Genomic DNA, 18,670 nt, shown 5'->3' on the forward strand with positions numbered 1-18,670 from the left:
CACCATAATCAGTTTAATTTCTTTTTGCGTGATTTCGACGTCTGAGTGAGTTCTTATTTTGCTGTATATACATTAGTTTTTAGTTTTGGTTTTGGTCTATGTGTAGTAAATTATAAACTACATGCCTAATACATACAAGCCACTTTTTTACTTTTATTTTGCCCTAAATTCCTCTTCGCTCCCAAATTATTTATACCTTACAGTTTTAACCTAATCCTTTTTTTTTTTTTTTTTTTTTTTTTTTGACACGTATTTTATATCCGAAACAGAGACATTGACTAGATATTCCATTCAGTCACGTAAATTATTCCACTTTTATATTCATATGATTCTCTCTTATAATTCTACCTTTGTTGACATATTGCTCTCTGTTGAACTATATCTCATCAATATTCATTGTATTAAACAAAAAAAAAAAAAAAAATGTATTCTGACAGTCCTGTGCAAATTCCTTCTTGGCTCTTTAAACTAAAATCACTCAAAATCTAAACTAACTATATACTGTATCTCATATAAATAATTAAAATAATATATATATACATAAAGAATGGGCAATCCTGTCATAGTGCATTTCTGTCATCAAATTTTAACTTCACAGTTATTCAAAACTTAATTAGTGTGCTGTAAACAATAACTAACCAGACTCCTAAAATTATAACATATAATCAAATATAGCTTTACTTACAGTCCTTTTTTTTCATTTATAATTCTTAATGAAGCTTATGCATTCAAAATTTCAGACATACAGTTCCATATGGCATTTGTAAATGTAAATTTAATGTATTCCTTTTCCAAAGTTCTTCGTGTCTTGGCTATAAGGTATCTGCCAGGGCCGTGCAAATGGGGTGTGAAGTGGGGGGGGGGGGGGTGCAGCTCCTTAACACCTTTTGCATCCGGGCCCCAAGTACCTTTGCACGGCCTTTGTATCTGGTGTTTGAAATAAAATTAGAACACACTCTAGCTTTTAACCTTTCTTGATATTTCTACAACGCTTTTACAGTTATGCCCAGCCAGCATAAGTGGACATCACACAGTCTTTCTTCACTCCGAAGGCCTTCAATTTAGATTATATTTAAATCTGGATTATTTCATTTCCCACTACTATTAACTTTGGTTATATTTCTGCAATTTATTACACAGACTGTGAGTATTTGGCTTAATCAAGGAGGGATCGAATCCTAAGACTACAAACACAGTTTCCTACAAGAATTAATCTTCAGAATTGCAACTTGTAATTTTGTCTTGGATTATTAATCAAATAAGAGCAATAATATACAGTATTTTAAAATTTAAAGTACTTTAAAAGCAAGATTATATTTCAACGGACACTTAACATCATTTCCTGTACATACACTCAGTGATCAGTGAATTATGACCGCCCTATTCGTAATCGACTGTGCTGCTAGATCGCGGTATAAAAAACTGAACAGCTTCCTACGCTAGAGCAATGGTATTTGCATCTGGTTGTGCAAGTCAAAGGGATAAAATAGCAGATATGGGACCTAGTAATGATATCACGGAGTTTCAAAAGGGCATGATTGTGGGAGCTCGTGTCTCGGGTGTTTCTACCTCGACTTCTCTTGTCGGTTGCTCACGGCCCACTGTGGCTAAGGTGTACAACGAATGGTGTCGGACAGGTCAGACCACTTCCCGGCGACAGAACTGTAAAGGATTATGTAAGGTAGATGTTCGTGGTAAGCGAAGGGTGCGGCGCGTTGTACGGACTCAACGGCAGATCGCTGTGCGACAATTGACATCGAAATACAATATGTGGAACACAAAAACGCTGTCCCAAATGACGATGCGTCGCTCACTTAGCCGTATGAGTTCTACAGCAGACTGACTACCCAAGAGATACCTTCTGCTCAGCTGATTATCGTCGATGGCGAATGCTGTGGTGTCAACAACACACTGGTTGGACACATTGAACAATATATATATATACACACACGCTGATTTCTTAGAATCTTGTGTGGACTGTTTCGGGGTGCATTTCATGTTCAATTTCTTGGATTACAGACGTCTCCCTAGGGCTCAGTTGGTTGATGCATTTCTGGTCCAGTGTTCAGAGAATATATTAGCTAGTCAGATCTTCCCTGAAAAAGGAATGAGATTTATTTCCTTTCAGCCTCCTAAATAACTTTGTTGGCATCATGAGGACTTTATATAAGAATGCAGAGCAGCCAGAGGTGATCGCACTCCTCTATGAATCGTTGCGATTCATAGAGGAGTGCGAAAAGTTACAAAAGTTTGTTGTAACTTTTCCTTCATCATGCGAAATTTTTATGATTTTCATGAGTTAATTATTTCTTAGTGACAATCATTATGTTTTTGGCAGTTTTCAGGAGTTATTCATTTAGAAATTTGTAATAAAAGTGTATTAAAATCTCGATAGATGGTATTGAGATTTTTCTAAAATTGGCTAAGTTCCTTAACTTTTGCATATGCGTGTAAATTCACTTGTGCAGTTATATCCAAACCGTGATATCCCTCTTATACGAGAAATGTGGAGCTTTCACATTACACGTTTAGGAGCTCAAACAACTCTTCATTGCGCTGTGTTCCGATAACAGCTGGCAATAACATTTGGAGTTGTAGAGAGTACAGTATTGGAGTAGGTGTCAGCAGTACAGTGTGTTTCGGTCATTTGGGAACCTAAGGCACTGTGGGATTTTGGGGCTTCTCTTTCTGAAGAAAGTATTTGGATGTATGTCTATTTAAACTTTTTGGGGCACCCATATGTTGGAGGTTCTAGGCGCACGCCCAGTGCGGCTATTCATGAACGTGTCACTAAGCGTCAGCAGGAAACCATGGAAGTGTGAACACTAGTCTAGGAGTCTTCAAAAATATCGTTTAAAGTTCATCAGGGGCTGCATAAATCTCTGAGAGGTTTGCATAACAGATTATATTCTCCTAAAGATAGACAAAATGGTCCTTATAGGTAGCAAGCGGGAGTAATCACCGTCCTCCCACACTGGAAAATACCTGAGTTGGACTCCCGTCAAAGACGCTAAGAATCTTTATGAGTTTTTTTTTCACAACGGGGCTGAGTTAGTTGGTCTCAAGCCAGTGTTGCATGATTTTTTTTTTCGCCTGGAAGCTCAGGTTTTTCGTTCTGAAAACCGGCCGAAGAATACACGCAGTTGCAGACACAATATGTACCGACGCCTCGTAACCTCATTTGCTTTGGAGCTTACACTCATCACCTAGGTACATCCTCTGAAGAATAGCGGTTTCAACTACTGCTTCGTATCGTCTGCCATCTATATCGTTTGGTGGCGATCAATTTTAGCTGGCTCGGTGATTTTTCGAAAATACTTTTTTTTTGTTGTCATGTACTTAGTTTTTCATGGGTTTGTTAGTTGTCAAGTTGAGGTTCTTTTTCTTGAGTTTTTAATTTAAAAGGGTTGTCGAACGGTGAGTATTGTTTGATTTGTTTTCTTATGGTTATGCTTTAGATGGAAGTCGATCGTGGGTTTGCATTTTTATTTGCAAGTGGAATTAAGTGTCGAATTTGGTAAAAAAATTTTGTAGGGTCTGAGTCCTTCACACATTGTAAGAGATGTAATCATAAGTTTAACGTATTTTTCTTTTCTTTTTTTTCTTTGTATGTGGTTTTGTACTTTGTTGTGCAAAGATGTTTAAGTGGCTGTTTCTTTGATTCAAGAAACACTTTTTGAAAAAGTAAAGGAACATTTTTCTTTTTGATTACCTATTTGATGTTCCTTCCAATCATGTCCGTCTGCTGTTTTTAATGAGAAAACTGGACAATTTTAAAAAGGAAATGTGTTCTCAGATTAGACAGTGTGATTGTAAACTTGGACGATCCTGGTAGAATATTAGAAACAGAAGAAAATAAGCTTAGTCGGGTTTGAGCAATTCGATTAAGAAAACAATTTTCTAATTCCGGTTGTTAAGCGGTATCGCATAAATTTGTCCAGTGTGAGTGAAGATATTCTACCACTCAGGAAATCATTATGAATGATGATGTTTCAAAAAATATTTTTACTGCTTGAAACAACCCATCATTGTATTCAATAAAAGCTCTTTCACTCACTCACTCACTCAAGAATCTTTTGTTGAATTTATCTGACAGAAACGCCAGGAAAGTGGAAGTTTAGAAATTTTTGAGAGATATTATTTATTCTGGTTATGCAGGATAATTTTTTAGTTTGATTTCTGTAATGAATTTTGTTTTTTCCGTGAAAAATGAAAAGAGTAATTAAATTTTGAAAGGAATTTTGTGTACTTTATTATAATTGGCATAAAAAACGAACCGTTCTGGAGACAAAAAAAGTTTCGCTAAGTATTCCAGGCCATAGGTGTGTAATTTTGATGAGCTTTTAATATTTTTGATAATTTTAAGAACTGTCATAAGCAGCTGTCTCCTAGATACTGGAAAGCTGGCACTAGCTTTCCCACCACTTCCCCACAAAATACAATGGAGCATTACTTTCTCTTAAATTTAATGTTTAAACTTTGTCGATTTTATAATTATTTGATATTCTGAATAGTTTCTTTGGTGTAGCTTATCAGTTGTGTATATAATACCACACACACAATAAGAGGGGGTGGGAAGGTTGTTGTTGTTGCAATAGGGTTTTAGGAGCATCGGCAACTAAGACCATATTGCTCCGTATGTACTGCCTGTAAATTGTGTGTTCTTCGGTCGATTTTCTGTTTGCTGGACGAAAAACCCGAGTTTATGGGAGAAAAAATCATGTTACTCTCGCCTGAGACCGACTGACTTAGGCACGTTGTGAAAAAGGCGCGTAAAATTCCTCACATCTCTGACGGGACTCGAAAGCAGGTCTTTCTCAACCAGTGTGGGGATGTCGGCGATTCTATCAACTGTGCTATGTAAAAGTGCTGGGGGGGGGTATGTTCTATACAGTATATAAATTCATTACAGGTAACTCGCCGTTACATGGCTAATTTATTTAGTTTGACTATTTTACAACTGCATCGCTAGCCGGCTGTTAGATAGCACTCAGGATCGAGATACTGATAACACGTTTTGGCTTTCCAGATCACCCAATGAAAAATCTCGTTGATTTTATTCTGAGAGCTGAGTACAGGAAGTGGGAGTGCAAGTAGAATCTATACGAAGGGACCCTGCAGAAGGCCATATAGTATTTAAGACTTGAGTATATCTATCCATGTATATGACTTGTATATCAAAAAGATCCATGTGAACACTCTGTTTCTGTTCCCAAATGAATTTTTTATTCGGTTACCTCAATGTTGTTGTTATGTTGTTGTTATTTTGGTTTTTAGGAGCATTAGCAACTAAGGCCATATTGCTCCGGGGATATGTGGTGGTCATTCCCTGACCTTTCCGCATCCTCTGTATTTGATGGTCACGGGCTCGAACGCCAGTCTAATCAAGAAGCGTGTGCTACGCACTGCTGCTCCTGCCCACCTGGCTTCGGAGGCGCCCAGGTTACCTCAATGAATCATGAAAAGTAAGGGAGCAAATTATCTCCAATAAAATCAAACCTTCCAATAACATTAAACTTGAAAACTACTCTACACTAAATCTCACAACAGTTGTGAATAAGTTAATAAATCCAAACTTTGATTTTTAAAAGTTAAAAATTAATAATCTTCCTCTTGTAGTCTCTTCTAAAAGAGACTTGCACCTCTTTTAGATCTTCGGTTAATCTACATTCCCAGCCCCATTGAAATTAATCATTACATGAAACTTGATGAGCCTCCAAAGTCAAATATTTCCCACCCAAAGATTTTAGAGGAATGCACGCTTATTAGAATTTTTAAGAAGCTTTGCAATAAACGGAATAAAAATATAGTCAGTGATTCTTTTTTTCGTTTGCTTTTTTCTTTTGGAATGGAATTTCTTTTTCGTTAGGAGCCCTTCTGATCAATGTCTAGCATACTGGGCTTTTGTCTTCCTTGGTTTCTCCATGGTAGCAATAACTTGATGAAAACGTTCACCGTGTTCATCGTTAACTTGTCCAAGGTATGAGGAAAAAAAGTCTAAATAGGAATGGAGGAAGTGTATTTTTAGAGACATATTGCAACCAAATTTTAGTTGCCATGTAATAAATTCTCAATCAAGATTTAGTTGTCTGCTTTGTTCTTTCCAAAAAAATGTTTGCAAACTTTCTTGGATTTCAATGGATATAACAAACCGTTTCAAAGGATATAACAAACATCAGTCACACTGTTAATACGAGGAGTCCTCTTCTTGTCTGCATCACTTAACTTGCAGACAAAATAAAGTTCACCTGCTTTTATTTAATAGGTGGATTATGAACTGTCTGTGGGATTTAACTATGTAATCACCGCACACATGGAAAAAGCTTCCTGGTGAATTAACGCACCGACGTAACATTTTAAAAGCATGTGAACTGATTTATATCTGTTCGGGTGGTTTACTATATATATCCGTCTAACATGCAGGAAACAGGTTTGGGTAGAACAGTCTAGAAATTGCCGGAAACTGACCACTGCAGCAAGCTCTAGATCGAGAAAATACACAAAGTCCACCATATTTCTATTGAAAAAATATTTTTCATTGTTATTCAGTGTAATTACATCCATTACAGCATAATTCCTCCTAATATTTGTCTGGATATGGACTACACGCAATCTCAAATATGGATTTTATTTAAAAATTGTTAGTAATTAATAATTCTGACCATAACTGTATTCTGTTCTGTTTCAAATGTTTTGCTATCTAGACTGTTCAGTACAAGGATGATATACAGGAATTTTGCTAGTCGGGAAAAGGAGGTGATTATCCCTTTGTATAAAGCAATGGTCAGGCGACGCCTTGAGTACTGCGTACAGGTCTGTAGGCCGTGTTTTGGAAGGATGTAGAGTTGCTAGAACGAGTACAGAGAAGGGCAACAAGATTGGTGAGGGGAAACGTAGGAGTCCTCTTACCAAGAAATTCTTAAGTTCTGCAAATTGCAACGTCTGGAGACTAGGCACCTGCGAGGTAATCTGATTGAGGTATATAAGGCCTTAAATGAGTTGAGCAGGCTCAATTCTCAACTCTTGCTCAGATTACGAACCTAAAGGGGCATAAATCAAATTGAGAAAGACAGTTGTAGTATAGATGTGCGGAAATTTGCCTTTAGCCAGCGGGTAGTTGATTGCTGCTGCTGGAACAGACAGATGCTTCCATCTGTCCACTACGACAAGATTTCCATCTTGTCGTAGTGGACAGATGGAAGTTTGTTCCAGCAATCTTCCAAAAAAACCAAAAAAATTGATAGCTTAAATAAATTCAAGGAAGAACTTGACAAAGTTTTGGAGCGATTGGATGGGTGAAATGTGAAGTTTTTTTTTTTGCTGATTCTGTATAAGTTTGTTTTCTTGTACCATATGCCTCTACTAATGCTAATGCTAATACAGTAATTGCATTGAAGGAATATAATTAATACTTGCATGATAATAAATTGAATTTTCCTGTTGTATTTGATTGCCACTACTTTTATCTCAGCCCTCGTAATCACTTATGTCAAATTTGCAGGTGCACATGTGAACAATTTTACAATTGATGAATTTCCTCATTAGACTTAGAAACTTTGCTAACAGCAATAAGAAGAAACATTTAAATTTGCCAATATAGTAAAGAATACATAAACCTAGTTTACGTTTGTTTTAATTAATACAGAATAGCAAAAGACTTCCTTACAAATGTCGGAATAACGAAACTTAACGCATATTTTTTAAAGTTGTTTACACATGTACAAATATAACACTAATGCAGGAATGTTTAACTGTCAAAGGTTATTCCCATAAGAAGACCTTACCGTACATATTAGAGTAATTAATGAGCTGCCCTGGGAAATAATTTTATTTCTTGTAACATTCCATCACTGTTTTCACTGTATTTATTTAATCTGCACAAAATCCAATATGCTTTATTCCTCTTAGCTCGAATAAACCTCAATGGAATAGCTATAAATATTTATTTATTCATAACAGGAAAGCTAAACATATCCAGCTATTCGCCTATGCACTACAGGCAACATGGTAAACAAACAGAAAAAATTTGAATTCAGGAAGTTGCTGGATTATCGTCTGTTAAATTCGTTTAAAGCCCTCTATCGTCAAAATTAAACTAAAAACCGCAAACGTTAAAAATAAAGGAATTGAAGGATTTTTGGATTGCAGCGGGTAAGTAATGTTTATTTTATAGCAACAAAGTTTATTTCTTTGTATTTTATTGATAAATTTTAAATATTATAAATTTTACATTTGAGAATTGTTTAAAGTATGCTTATGTTTGTTTCTATTAAGTTAATAAATCCCAAAGCTTATTTTCGTGGTGCAAATAAATAAATGTTCGAACTCGTCATAGTTTGATATGATGCAATAAGTTTCAGAATAATTATGTAATAATTTTCAGAAAATATATTAATTTATTTATATATTATATAGGGTGGCCACTGAAAGACTGAAGGGTTTGAAAAAGTCATAACTTGTTCATTTTTAATCTTTTTTTATTTTCTTTTTTTACAGGTTATAGAGCATCCCTTGGAGATTAAAATGTGGCCACTGAAAGACTGCCCACCCTTTCAGAATCTTCTGAAGCGATGTTCTGGCGATGCCTAGTTGAGCAGAGCGACGACAGGTAGAGGCAGATGGATCCTCAAGGACACTCTGCCGTACAGCTTTCACCGCTGCGTCAGTGCGCACAGTGCGCTTAGGACCTCTTCCCGGAAGATCGCCGACTGATCCAGTTCTTTCAAACCGGGCGATTAGGTTCCGAATCATGTTATCGCTAGGAGGACTTTAAAATATTGCCGGTATTTTCTCTGAATTTCAATAATTGATCTTTCACTGGAATAGAAAAACCCAACGAGTTTTACTCGTTGCTGGACATCATACGTAGCCATTTTAATCTCCAAGGAATGCTCTATAACCTGTAAAAAAAGAAAATAAAAAAGATTAAAAATTAACAAGTTATGACTTTTTCAAACCCTTCAGTCTTTCAGTGGCCACCCTGTATTACAGGGCAAGTTCAAGTTACAAATGGATATATCTGCGTTGAAACATTGCACATTGGGACACAGGTGGTACAGCCAGTTATGCCATATAGTAAAATTTTCTTACACTATTTACTATTTTAACACCATCATCAGGAAAGTTTCTGGTTGTGTGATTTGGAAACATTCGTATTTGTAACATCTGGGCATATCGTAGTGTGTTCTAGTGAAGAATCTGTTACTATTTTGATTTTTAATATCAACAACTATTTTAAAAATAGTTGTTGATATGATGATTCCGGGAGTTTTGTGGATAAAGTAAATTAAAAAACACTCTGAAATAGGGTGATTAAAGAATGAGTATTTCAAAGTTTATTTTATGATTTACAATGATAAACTTGTGACTTTAGTTACGGGTTCCTGAACAAATTAGTATACTTTAAAAATGGATCAATACGACAGAAGTCTGATTAATGTAAATACTAGGCGGATGGAGCTCTCACAACCAGTTTGTTCTCTAGTATAAATGAGATGCTTTGCTATTTCGTTGAGTTTTTTTTGGGACGGAACACGAATATTGATGTAATTTAGAAAATGTATTCGTTTTGTAACTACATGATTTGATCAAAATCTCTCGGTGAAAATTGCAAAAAATTAATTTTATTCAATGATAAATGTTTTGCATTGCTAATATTCTTCAGTGTAATCTTCAGCAACCACACACTTGTTCCATCTTGACTGCCAATTATCAAACTATTTTATGAATGCTTTTAGGCAGACCTTCATGCTTGATTAGATTTTTTGAATCGATTCATTGTTTTCCTTTCATGTCCTGTTTAATTTCAATGTATTCAAGTATTACAAAGTAATTTTTTAATTCATCATACTATTTTATAAACAGAAATTAACGCTTTGAGCTGTATTTAGGAAAGTTGGGAAATCATGTCACAACATGTTCGATGTATCCTCTACTTTTATCAATAATGCGTTGCAGTCGGAGTTGAAGTTACGAAGAATATGCTCCCATGTTGTTTCCAATACACAAAAAAATTTCCTCAGTCGTTTTCTTAAGCTTAAGAATGGTTCGTAAAATTTTCTGAAAGTCTGTCTCGTTAAGTTAATCCCAGAAATAAAAATCACATGAGTTTAAATCATGTGATATTGGAAGCCATCTGACTCCATTGTCAGATACCTCAGGGTAGAAACCATCCCGTTGTCAAAAATGTCATCCAGGAATTCCAGGACAACTCTGGAGAGTATTCAGTGTTGCCAATCAAATTCCAAACCTTCCTCTACAGAATAATGATGTTGTTGGTACGAACAATTAGAAGTTTGTAAAACTGCAAAGAAAAGAAACAGTATGATTTAAAAATCACCCCGTATAAGATTGTTCAAAAAAGTTCGATGATTTGAACTTTTTTTTTTTTTTTTTTTTTTATAATTTTCAAAGCCTGCTGCTTTTCAAATTTGGAAAGTAGTCTAAAAAAAAAAGGATGTAACGATTACTCGGAATTCAAATTATGTACTGGAAAGCCCAGGGGATTGAAGCTTTACAAGTTTGGCGAAGATATAATCTGTCCTTTCTATATATTGTAGTGAAAAAGAAATCTATTGTTTAGCATAGAGGGGAACTCTTCAAATCCAGTCTTCCTAAAAAGTGTTTACGGATTTCAACCCATTTCAAAATTTTTTAGGCATCAAAAGAAAATATATAATGCAATGTTTACTTAACTAAAAGGTGTTCCAGTTCAGTTCCAATACAGTTTGTTAGACAAACCGATAGTTATGTCACATTGAACACGTTTACATCATACAATTTTCTGTGCAGAAGTCGGAGAATTAAAACATGCCATACCGAGACTTGTATTTGTATTCTGGCCACGGAAGAAATTCGCACAGCCAATGAGAGTTCCAGGAAGTGGCGAAGTGGCGTCATCTTTTCTGACGAATCGAAATTCAACCTGCATGTGGTCATGTGTTGTGTCTTATGTACGGCGGCACCTAAACGTTAGTTCAACTCCGCCCTGGTACACTGTGATGAGTACAGAGCTCTGTGAAATGGCCAGATACAAGTATGGTGCTATGTCAACGAAGTGTGTGTCTTGTTCTGTTGTTTTGTTGAATCCTGCCACTTAGATACTAGGGAGCAGCGATCACCAGGATGGCTGCTCCCGAGTACCCATCCACTCCACGAGGAGGCGGGCAACAACAATACGTGTACTGTCAAACGAAAGTGACAAGGTAAGAATCCCGCATCTACTGTAGGAAAAATCAATTCCAGTGGATGCCAACAAATCCCGTACCACTGGGAGCCCAACCCGGTGGTATCAGCTGATAAATAATAAAAAAAATAATAATAAATAAATAGATAAATAAAAATAAAATAAAGTAGAAATAAAATAAAATAATAATAATAATAATAATAATAATAATAAAATAAAGTAAAAATAAAATAAAAATAATAAAAATAAAAATTAAATAAATAAAATAAAAATAATAAAAATAATAAAAATAAAATAAAAATAAAGTAAAAATAAAATAAAAATAATAAAAATAAAATAAAAATAATAAAAATAAAAAGTAAATCAATAAATAAAATACAATAATAATAAAATAAAAAATAATAATAAAATAAAATAAATAATAATAAATAAAATAAAATAAAATAAAAATAAGAATTCTGAAAAAGAAAAAAAGTGTTTATAGGCAAATAAAAAAAATAATAAATAAAATAATAATAATAAAATAAAAATAAAAATAATTAAAAAAATCAATAATAAAAAAAATAAATAAAAACCGCCAAGAATAATGAATTGAACAGTGGTCATGTAGCTTTGTGATGGGGTGGCAATCAGCAGTAGTCGAGACATCAGTAGTTAAAGTCTGGTTCCCCTTGTTTCATAATAAAATTTCAGGTAGACTTGGCCAGGGTAGACATGACGGAACAGAAGACTCAGTGAAACTGATGACAGGACCTGCATGTAGACATGTATAGTATTTTATGTAAGGCGGCTCCCAAACGCTAGTTTAACTCCGCCGTGTTACACTGTGATGTTACAAAAACTCTGCAGAAAGGCTAGAAATGTGTGTAATGCTATGTTTGTGCCGTGTATGTGTTTGTTATGTTGTTTAGTTGTTTCTATCCGCTTTGCTATCAGGAAGCAACAAGCACCAGGGTGGTGCGTCCTAATACCCGTCTATGCCGCGAGGAGGCGGGCCACAACTGAGCGCGAACCGCAACAAACCTCAAGTGTCACATACTGAATATCGAAATCATTCAAAATATGAGCAAATAAAATTAAATTTAACAGTAAATTAAAAAATCAGAAAAATTAAAGATAAAAATAAGTAAAAAAATAAAAGATAAAGAAAATTCAGTAAAAATAAAGATAAAAATAAGTTAAGAAATTGGGAAAAAAAATAAAATAATAATAAAATAAAAAAGTAAATAAAATTAAAAAAAAAAAATTATCCCGCACCAGTGTAAAGTGGTGGCAGCAGATGACCCCGCCTCAGGACAAAATGGAAATGGAAGTCAAGAAAACACAGTGATGTCACTCGGCGTCATACAAGTTTGTTAACCAACTGTCCAAGTCAAAGATGGTGGTGAAGATGGTACTTGAGCAGGACCTGCATGGCTTGGATGGGAAGCGATATGTTAGAAGACGAAAATCGGAGGCATACCATCCTGACTGCATAACACCGACTGTAAAGTTCCCCGCCGGTCATATGGTTTGGGGATGCATAACAAGCAAAGGGATGAGGCGAATTAAGTTTATTATCGGAACGGTGAATGCAGAAACCTACACTGCTATCTTGGAGGAGTGTCTGAAACCCGTTATTAGGGATCACCACACACTTCCAAAACTGCATTTTTCAGCAGGACTCAGCACCGTGCACACAGCAAAATTGGTGAGTTTTATGCTATTTAGATTTAATGATGAGTTTGTCTTCTTGTCTCACAAGGCTTAAAACATACTTACACCAGTGTTTTCCCTCGTTTTTCTCCCTTAAGGTGCAGTCATACCTCAGAAATGCTGGCGTTACAGTGTTGGACTGGCCTGACAACAGTGCAGATTTGAACCCTATTGAAAATTGCTGATACATAATGTCGTCTAAAATTGCTCAGAAGAAGCGAACAAGTAAGATTCAGTTGCAGGAGAGCACTGTAAGAGTGTGGTACTACGAAATTGGGCCACTGTATATCCAGAAGTTGATTAACTCTATGCTAGATCTTTGCAAGGCTGTAATTGCAGCTCGAGGAGGAACTACAAAATATTGAGGACTTATTTTGCTGATTTACAGTACATAATACTATTATGTTAACTTGTCATTTCAGTTTGTTCACGTAAATGCAATAAAATGTGTTTGGGTGTCATGGTTGCCATTTGCATGATTTCTCATATTTCCATTAATTACGCATTTTATCCTTTGGGAAGATATTTATGGCAATTAGGTATATCAATCAGGTGGAGTCTTTTTATTGGATTTAATTCGCAGAGATATATATCCCATCTAACAAATGCATTTCGAACATTTCTGCAACCCACCATGCAGCGCAAAACACATTATTTGCAAAATTCACGAGTGATGCAGTTTTTTTTGTCCTCCATTGTATCTTAAAACATGAAACGTTGTTTGATATAGGCAAATCTTCAGAAAGTTGTAATCGCCTTTGATAATTTTTTCACTTGTATTTGGTCCTGCATGCAAAACAGTACGATTATTTAAAGAAAAAACTTTTTGAATTAATTTTTATATGGGCATAAACTGCTAATTAATATTTACACATATCCGTTCAAATGTTATATATAGAATAATTTATTGCCATCCAATAAAGTAAGGGCAATACCCTGGTACGGCCAAGCTAGAGATGTTTATTTAACCTTTAACAAGCTCAGTGAAACTGGAGATAACAAGTCTGCAAAAGTTAAACGTTAGAATACCAGAGAATCTAAGATTGTGCACTTTTTCCATTTCAGTTTTCTCCCTTCCCCCACGCTTATACATGGCTATCCAAATAAAATACAACCCAGTTTGCATTACTACCATAAAATTTAATCAAAACTTACAAAACGTGCTGGAAGAAGGTTTCGATGCCTTTCCTACGCAGAATATGTTATACGCGTAAAGGCACTTATTAATGTTCTCTTTGTTTTCTTTGATGCAGGACTGTTTGGATATTCTGGATGTTTCTTTGGCATTAAAAAACTGATTTGGACGTAGAGTAATGTAACAAAATAAACACGCGTTATTCTCTGGAAAAATTCGTATAAATGCTATTCTGTTCCTCAAATACCACTGCTGTCTGATTTAAACTGCTTTCTGCCATCTGTCTAAAAATATTTCACTTCATATCCAATAATACCATGCGATCTGTTGCCATAATTACTTCGGTACACACCCTTTATCAGCAAGTTATGTGTTAAATGAATAGCTCAGTTTAAAATCAGGTATATTTGTTAATATTTCAGGTTTTTCACGGGTCAGAGATCAGCGTGATTGCCCGTTGCTACATTTGTAATTTTCTAACTGCAGACTTGAATGCAGCGATCGGTACACATTTGGAAGTGTTTAATCGGACTCATTCGTTTGATGTCTTGATTCAAAAACCTTTTTTTTGCTTTTTTGTTACAAATGAGCGATCCACTTAGAATATTGTCTTGTTTCTGTTGGCTCAAATTCGTAGATATTACTCGAGCATCTTGTTTTCCATTACACACTGCACAAGAAATTCTAGTAAGTAATTTAGTCTTATCTCTCTAATCTGTCTGTAGATCTCTTGGGAGTCAAGGAGATCAACTATTCTTAAGCTGTTCTGAGCTCTCAATATTTATTTATTTTACAAATGAAGTAGCACTTCTGCCTAGCAGCGAAGCATTAAAAAAAAGGGGCCAAGTAGAAAATTCCTGATTAGCTTATACGTATTGTATTCCAGGAAAACACTTATTTGTTAAATCCTTTTTCATCTCTCTTTTTATCTTTCGTTTTGTTTTGTTTGTATGCTCAAGTAACCGTTTTCTTGTAATGAGAGCAATCTACTACACAACCAAGTGTTTTATGTTTTCGCTTTTAGATAAACATGAAATTGCGCTTTGAAAGTTTGGCACTCTCAGGTTCTAAAATTCTCTACGGGATGAATGGAACCATTCAAATTAATGAAGTCAATGTTTTGTAAAACTTTAACTTGATAGTTGAGTAATTGATTAAAGAGGTACTGAGTAAATATTTGTATCTCCTCGAAATACGTATAGAAAGAAATGCGTGTAGAAAATACTGTTTCCTACAATTTTTTTTTATTAATTTGTAATCTTTTAAATTATTGGTTTCATCTACCTTTCGTGAACCTCAAAAAAAAATTCTTTACTGCTGACATTCTCATCTGTTTTATTAACTCGATAAAATATTTCGCTTAAGAAAAAAAAACAACTTAGTAAACACAGTTATAACTCCAGAAGAAGCTAATTCACTAATTATTTATCTAAAACGTATTGCTCCGAGCAAGAAAAAAGCTGTGTCCAACTTAAAGAAACAGTACGCTGAATATTATAGCAGGTGTGATCAAAAAGTTCGGGACCGACTTTGTACTTTTGCAGTTCGTAACCATCATCGACTTGTCGTAACACGTTAGGTGACTCATAGACATTGTAACGCAAGAATCACTCAATGATCTGCAGTCTGTCAGAATTAGCGAGCATTGATAGGTGTTTTATGTGTTTAGTCGCATTTTAAAATGAGTGGTTAAACGCAGCAACATATTCGCATCAAATTTTGTTTAAAATTAGGGAAAAGTGCAACAGAAACCCACGAAATATTAATGACGCGATGAATTTTAATGGTCGTTTCCACAACTCGGCTGAGTTAGTCGGTCCTAGGCAAAGGTACCATGGTTTTTTCTCCCGGAAACTTGGTTCTTCATCTAGAAAACTGCAAATCCACCACAGAACACACGCAGTTTACAGACATTATACCCGACACAATACGGCCTAAGTTGCTGATGTGCCTAAAACTCTACAGCAACCAATCATCTTTTCCAAGACAATAAAAAACTCTTATTCTTTTTTAATAGGGTTTTAGGAGCATTGGCAACTAAGACCATATTGCTCCGTATGTACTGTTTGTAAATTGTGTGCTTTTTTGGTCGATTTTCTGTTTGCTGGACAAAAAACCCGATTTTCTGTGAGAAAAAAACCATGCTACCCTCACCTGAGACAGACTAACTCAGGAATGTTGTCAAAAAGGCCCATTAAAATTCCTCCCGTCATCGACGGAATTTGAACTCAGATCTTTTCCGCCTGGTATGGGGGAGGAATGCGATCCTAACAACCATGCTACTCACGAGGGCACAATACAGGTTGGCGGAGGCGATGTAATGGTATGGGCAGTGTTTTCGCGGTGCACATTTGGCTCCTTGACACCAATGGAGCAACATTTGGATGCAGGTTATTGGAAATTGTTTCCGAGCAGGCGTATCTCTTTATGGCTGAAATGTATCCATCTGTGAATGAGTTCTTTCAGCAGAATAATGCGCCATGGATCGGAACTTTACAAAACTGTAAAGTTCTCATGTTCTTGGAACATGAGAGTGAATCCAGCCTACTGCGGTGACCACACACTCATTAATATCAATCCAGTTGAGCACCTGTGGGTTAAGGTGGAACGAACTCTTTAGAGTACAGATCCGCAACCACCAATTTGCAACAACTGTGGGAAGCAATCGAACCAACATGGGCCAGCATTTCTGTCATGCTTTCTATACCTTGTTGGTTCCATACTACGATGAATCCAGGCTGTTCTGAGCGCTGAGGGAGAAACTACAGGCTATTTAGGCTTGTGTTTTCCTAATAAAGTGTACATTCAGTGTACTACTTTGTTCAGCTTAAAGTAAGCATCCCTTAAAGAAATATGAGACATGTGAATTCTTAGAGATTTATTTTAACCGACCATAACTTTACTTGCATACGTCAAAACATATAAATGAAGCGATTAAATACTACAAAGATATTTATTTCCGGAAATGAAAAAGAATGCAACACGTGTAACGACAAATTGATTGATTTCCGGTGTCAAAGAACGCAGACAATTTCAAGTGCTTTGTTGTTATTACCGAGTCTCTAGGACTTCTAAAATTACCCTAACTTATCAGACTGAGATCGTTCGATGTCTGATAACTATGCCAGCAGAGCATAGACAATTCGAATCATACTGACTTGAATGTCTTTCTTTGCAGTGAGGGGGCGTTTTACTATCGTAATAAGTACTATTCAAGACACCAGAAATCTTTCAATTATCAGTAGGTATAATGGACGAAGTAGAGGCATCCTTAGAGATTATTAAATGTTACGCTAAAAGAATTTTTTATACACTCAAGATTTGGGCTCATTGTGCTCCAGATTTATTCGAGTCCAAGTGAATTCGTCGCAAGACAGTTCATTGTACAACAATTCGTTGTATGCGACAATTCTGTGCATGACAGTTCGGTGTGGTAGGAGGGTTTTAGGAGCATCAACGACTAAGGCCATATTGCTCCATATATACTGTCTTTAAATTGCATGTGTTCTGCGGTCGATTTTCTGTTTGCTGGAGGAAAAATCCGAGTTTCCTGGGAAAAAAAACCACACTACCATCACCTGAGACTGACTAATTCAGCCACGTTGTGAAAAAAGTCATTAAAAATTCCCCAGTCTTCGACGGGACTCAAACTCAGGTCTTTTCCACCTGAGTTTGAGTGGAGAGGAAGTTTGGTGTGGTGAGGATGGCGATTCTACCAAATTTGCTACCTACGAGGGCACAGTTCGGTGTACGAGACAATTTGGTAAATGACATTTCACTATATGTGACATTTGGTGAAAGACAATTGGTGGCTACGACAATTTGGTGTATCTCACAGAGATCAGAAATTAACGAAATCAATGAAGTAAAGGGTTTTAAGAAACAAGAGAAATTTGGGTGACTTAGATAGGAGGAACACAGAAACTAGTAAAAAGAAAATAATAATTTTTCTATGCATTTATTTTCATAAAAGGATTCACGCCTATCCTTCTCATAGGTAGGTCAGAAAGTGAGTACGTGCCTATTCCAGTATGGCTCCGTCCATATTGTAACACCTTTAATCCAGATAACATTATTTACTAATTTTTTAACATACCTACTCCAATTTCAAAGAGCATGAATTGGTTGAGGGTTGGGAAATTAGAAGAAATTTATGGGTGCAGGAACCAGGTTAAAGGAACAGGTCATCGTACCATTCCTTAGTCAGGAGCGTTGAGAACTGCGGTGGGTCCTGGTAAAAATGCCTCACTGGGCAAGAGTGCTTTTCCATGTATGGGGACTCTGACTCCAATTCCAATCTATACACAGTCTCCTGGGAATCTTACCCGCCTACCCTTAACACATCCACGGTACTAGCCTACTACTAACTTCTTCTAATATAAACTATAGTTTGGGTTGGAAACCGAACTTCAGAAGATGCGCATTACCCATCCGGCATCCATTAATACCTCTCTATTTTTGGTCGTTGAAACAACTCCCCCATTAGTAGTTCCTAAAAAATACACTTACAGAAGTGAAAGTAAAGTGTGAACAAGGTTCTCTTGTATCCCAATCCTTAACTTGTCCGTGAAATTGTTTTAACAGGATCTCCTAAAAAATAAAATGATCTAAAAAGTAAAATTAAAAAACGAAGGTGAATAGTGCCCTCCCATCAG

General features: G+C 35.8%; 1 protein-coding gene across 1 annotated transcript; it reads left to right on the forward strand.

Moving 5' to 3' along the window:
• Positions 1 to 1,447: 1,447 nt before the first annotated feature.
• On the forward strand, positions 1,448 to 1,843 carry LOC150085273 (uncharacterized). Its single transcript, XM_090374510.1, has one exon. It carries the CDS (start codon positions 1,448 to 1,450, stop codon positions 1,841 to 1,843), a length of 396 nt encoding a protein of 131 aa, XP_090230636.1.
• Positions 1,844 to 18,670: the final 16,827 nt, after the last annotated feature.

The sequence above is a fragment of the Mastigoproctus giganteus genome, chromosome 5, assembly GCF_048544385.1.
Source record: "Mastigoproctus giganteus isolate SK-2022 chromosome 5, ASM4854438v1, whole genome shotgun sequence".
In the NCBI taxonomy this organism is placed as follows: domain Eukaryota; kingdom Metazoa; phylum Arthropoda; class Arachnida; order Uropygi; family Thelyphonidae; genus Mastigoproctus; species Mastigoproctus giganteus.

What these genes read in the sequence shown, in the direction of transcription:
- LOC150085273 (XM_090374510.1), top strand. Translation starts at nt 1,448, where the DNA reads ATGGTATTTGCATCTGGTTGTGCAAGTCAAAGGGATAAAATAGCAGAT.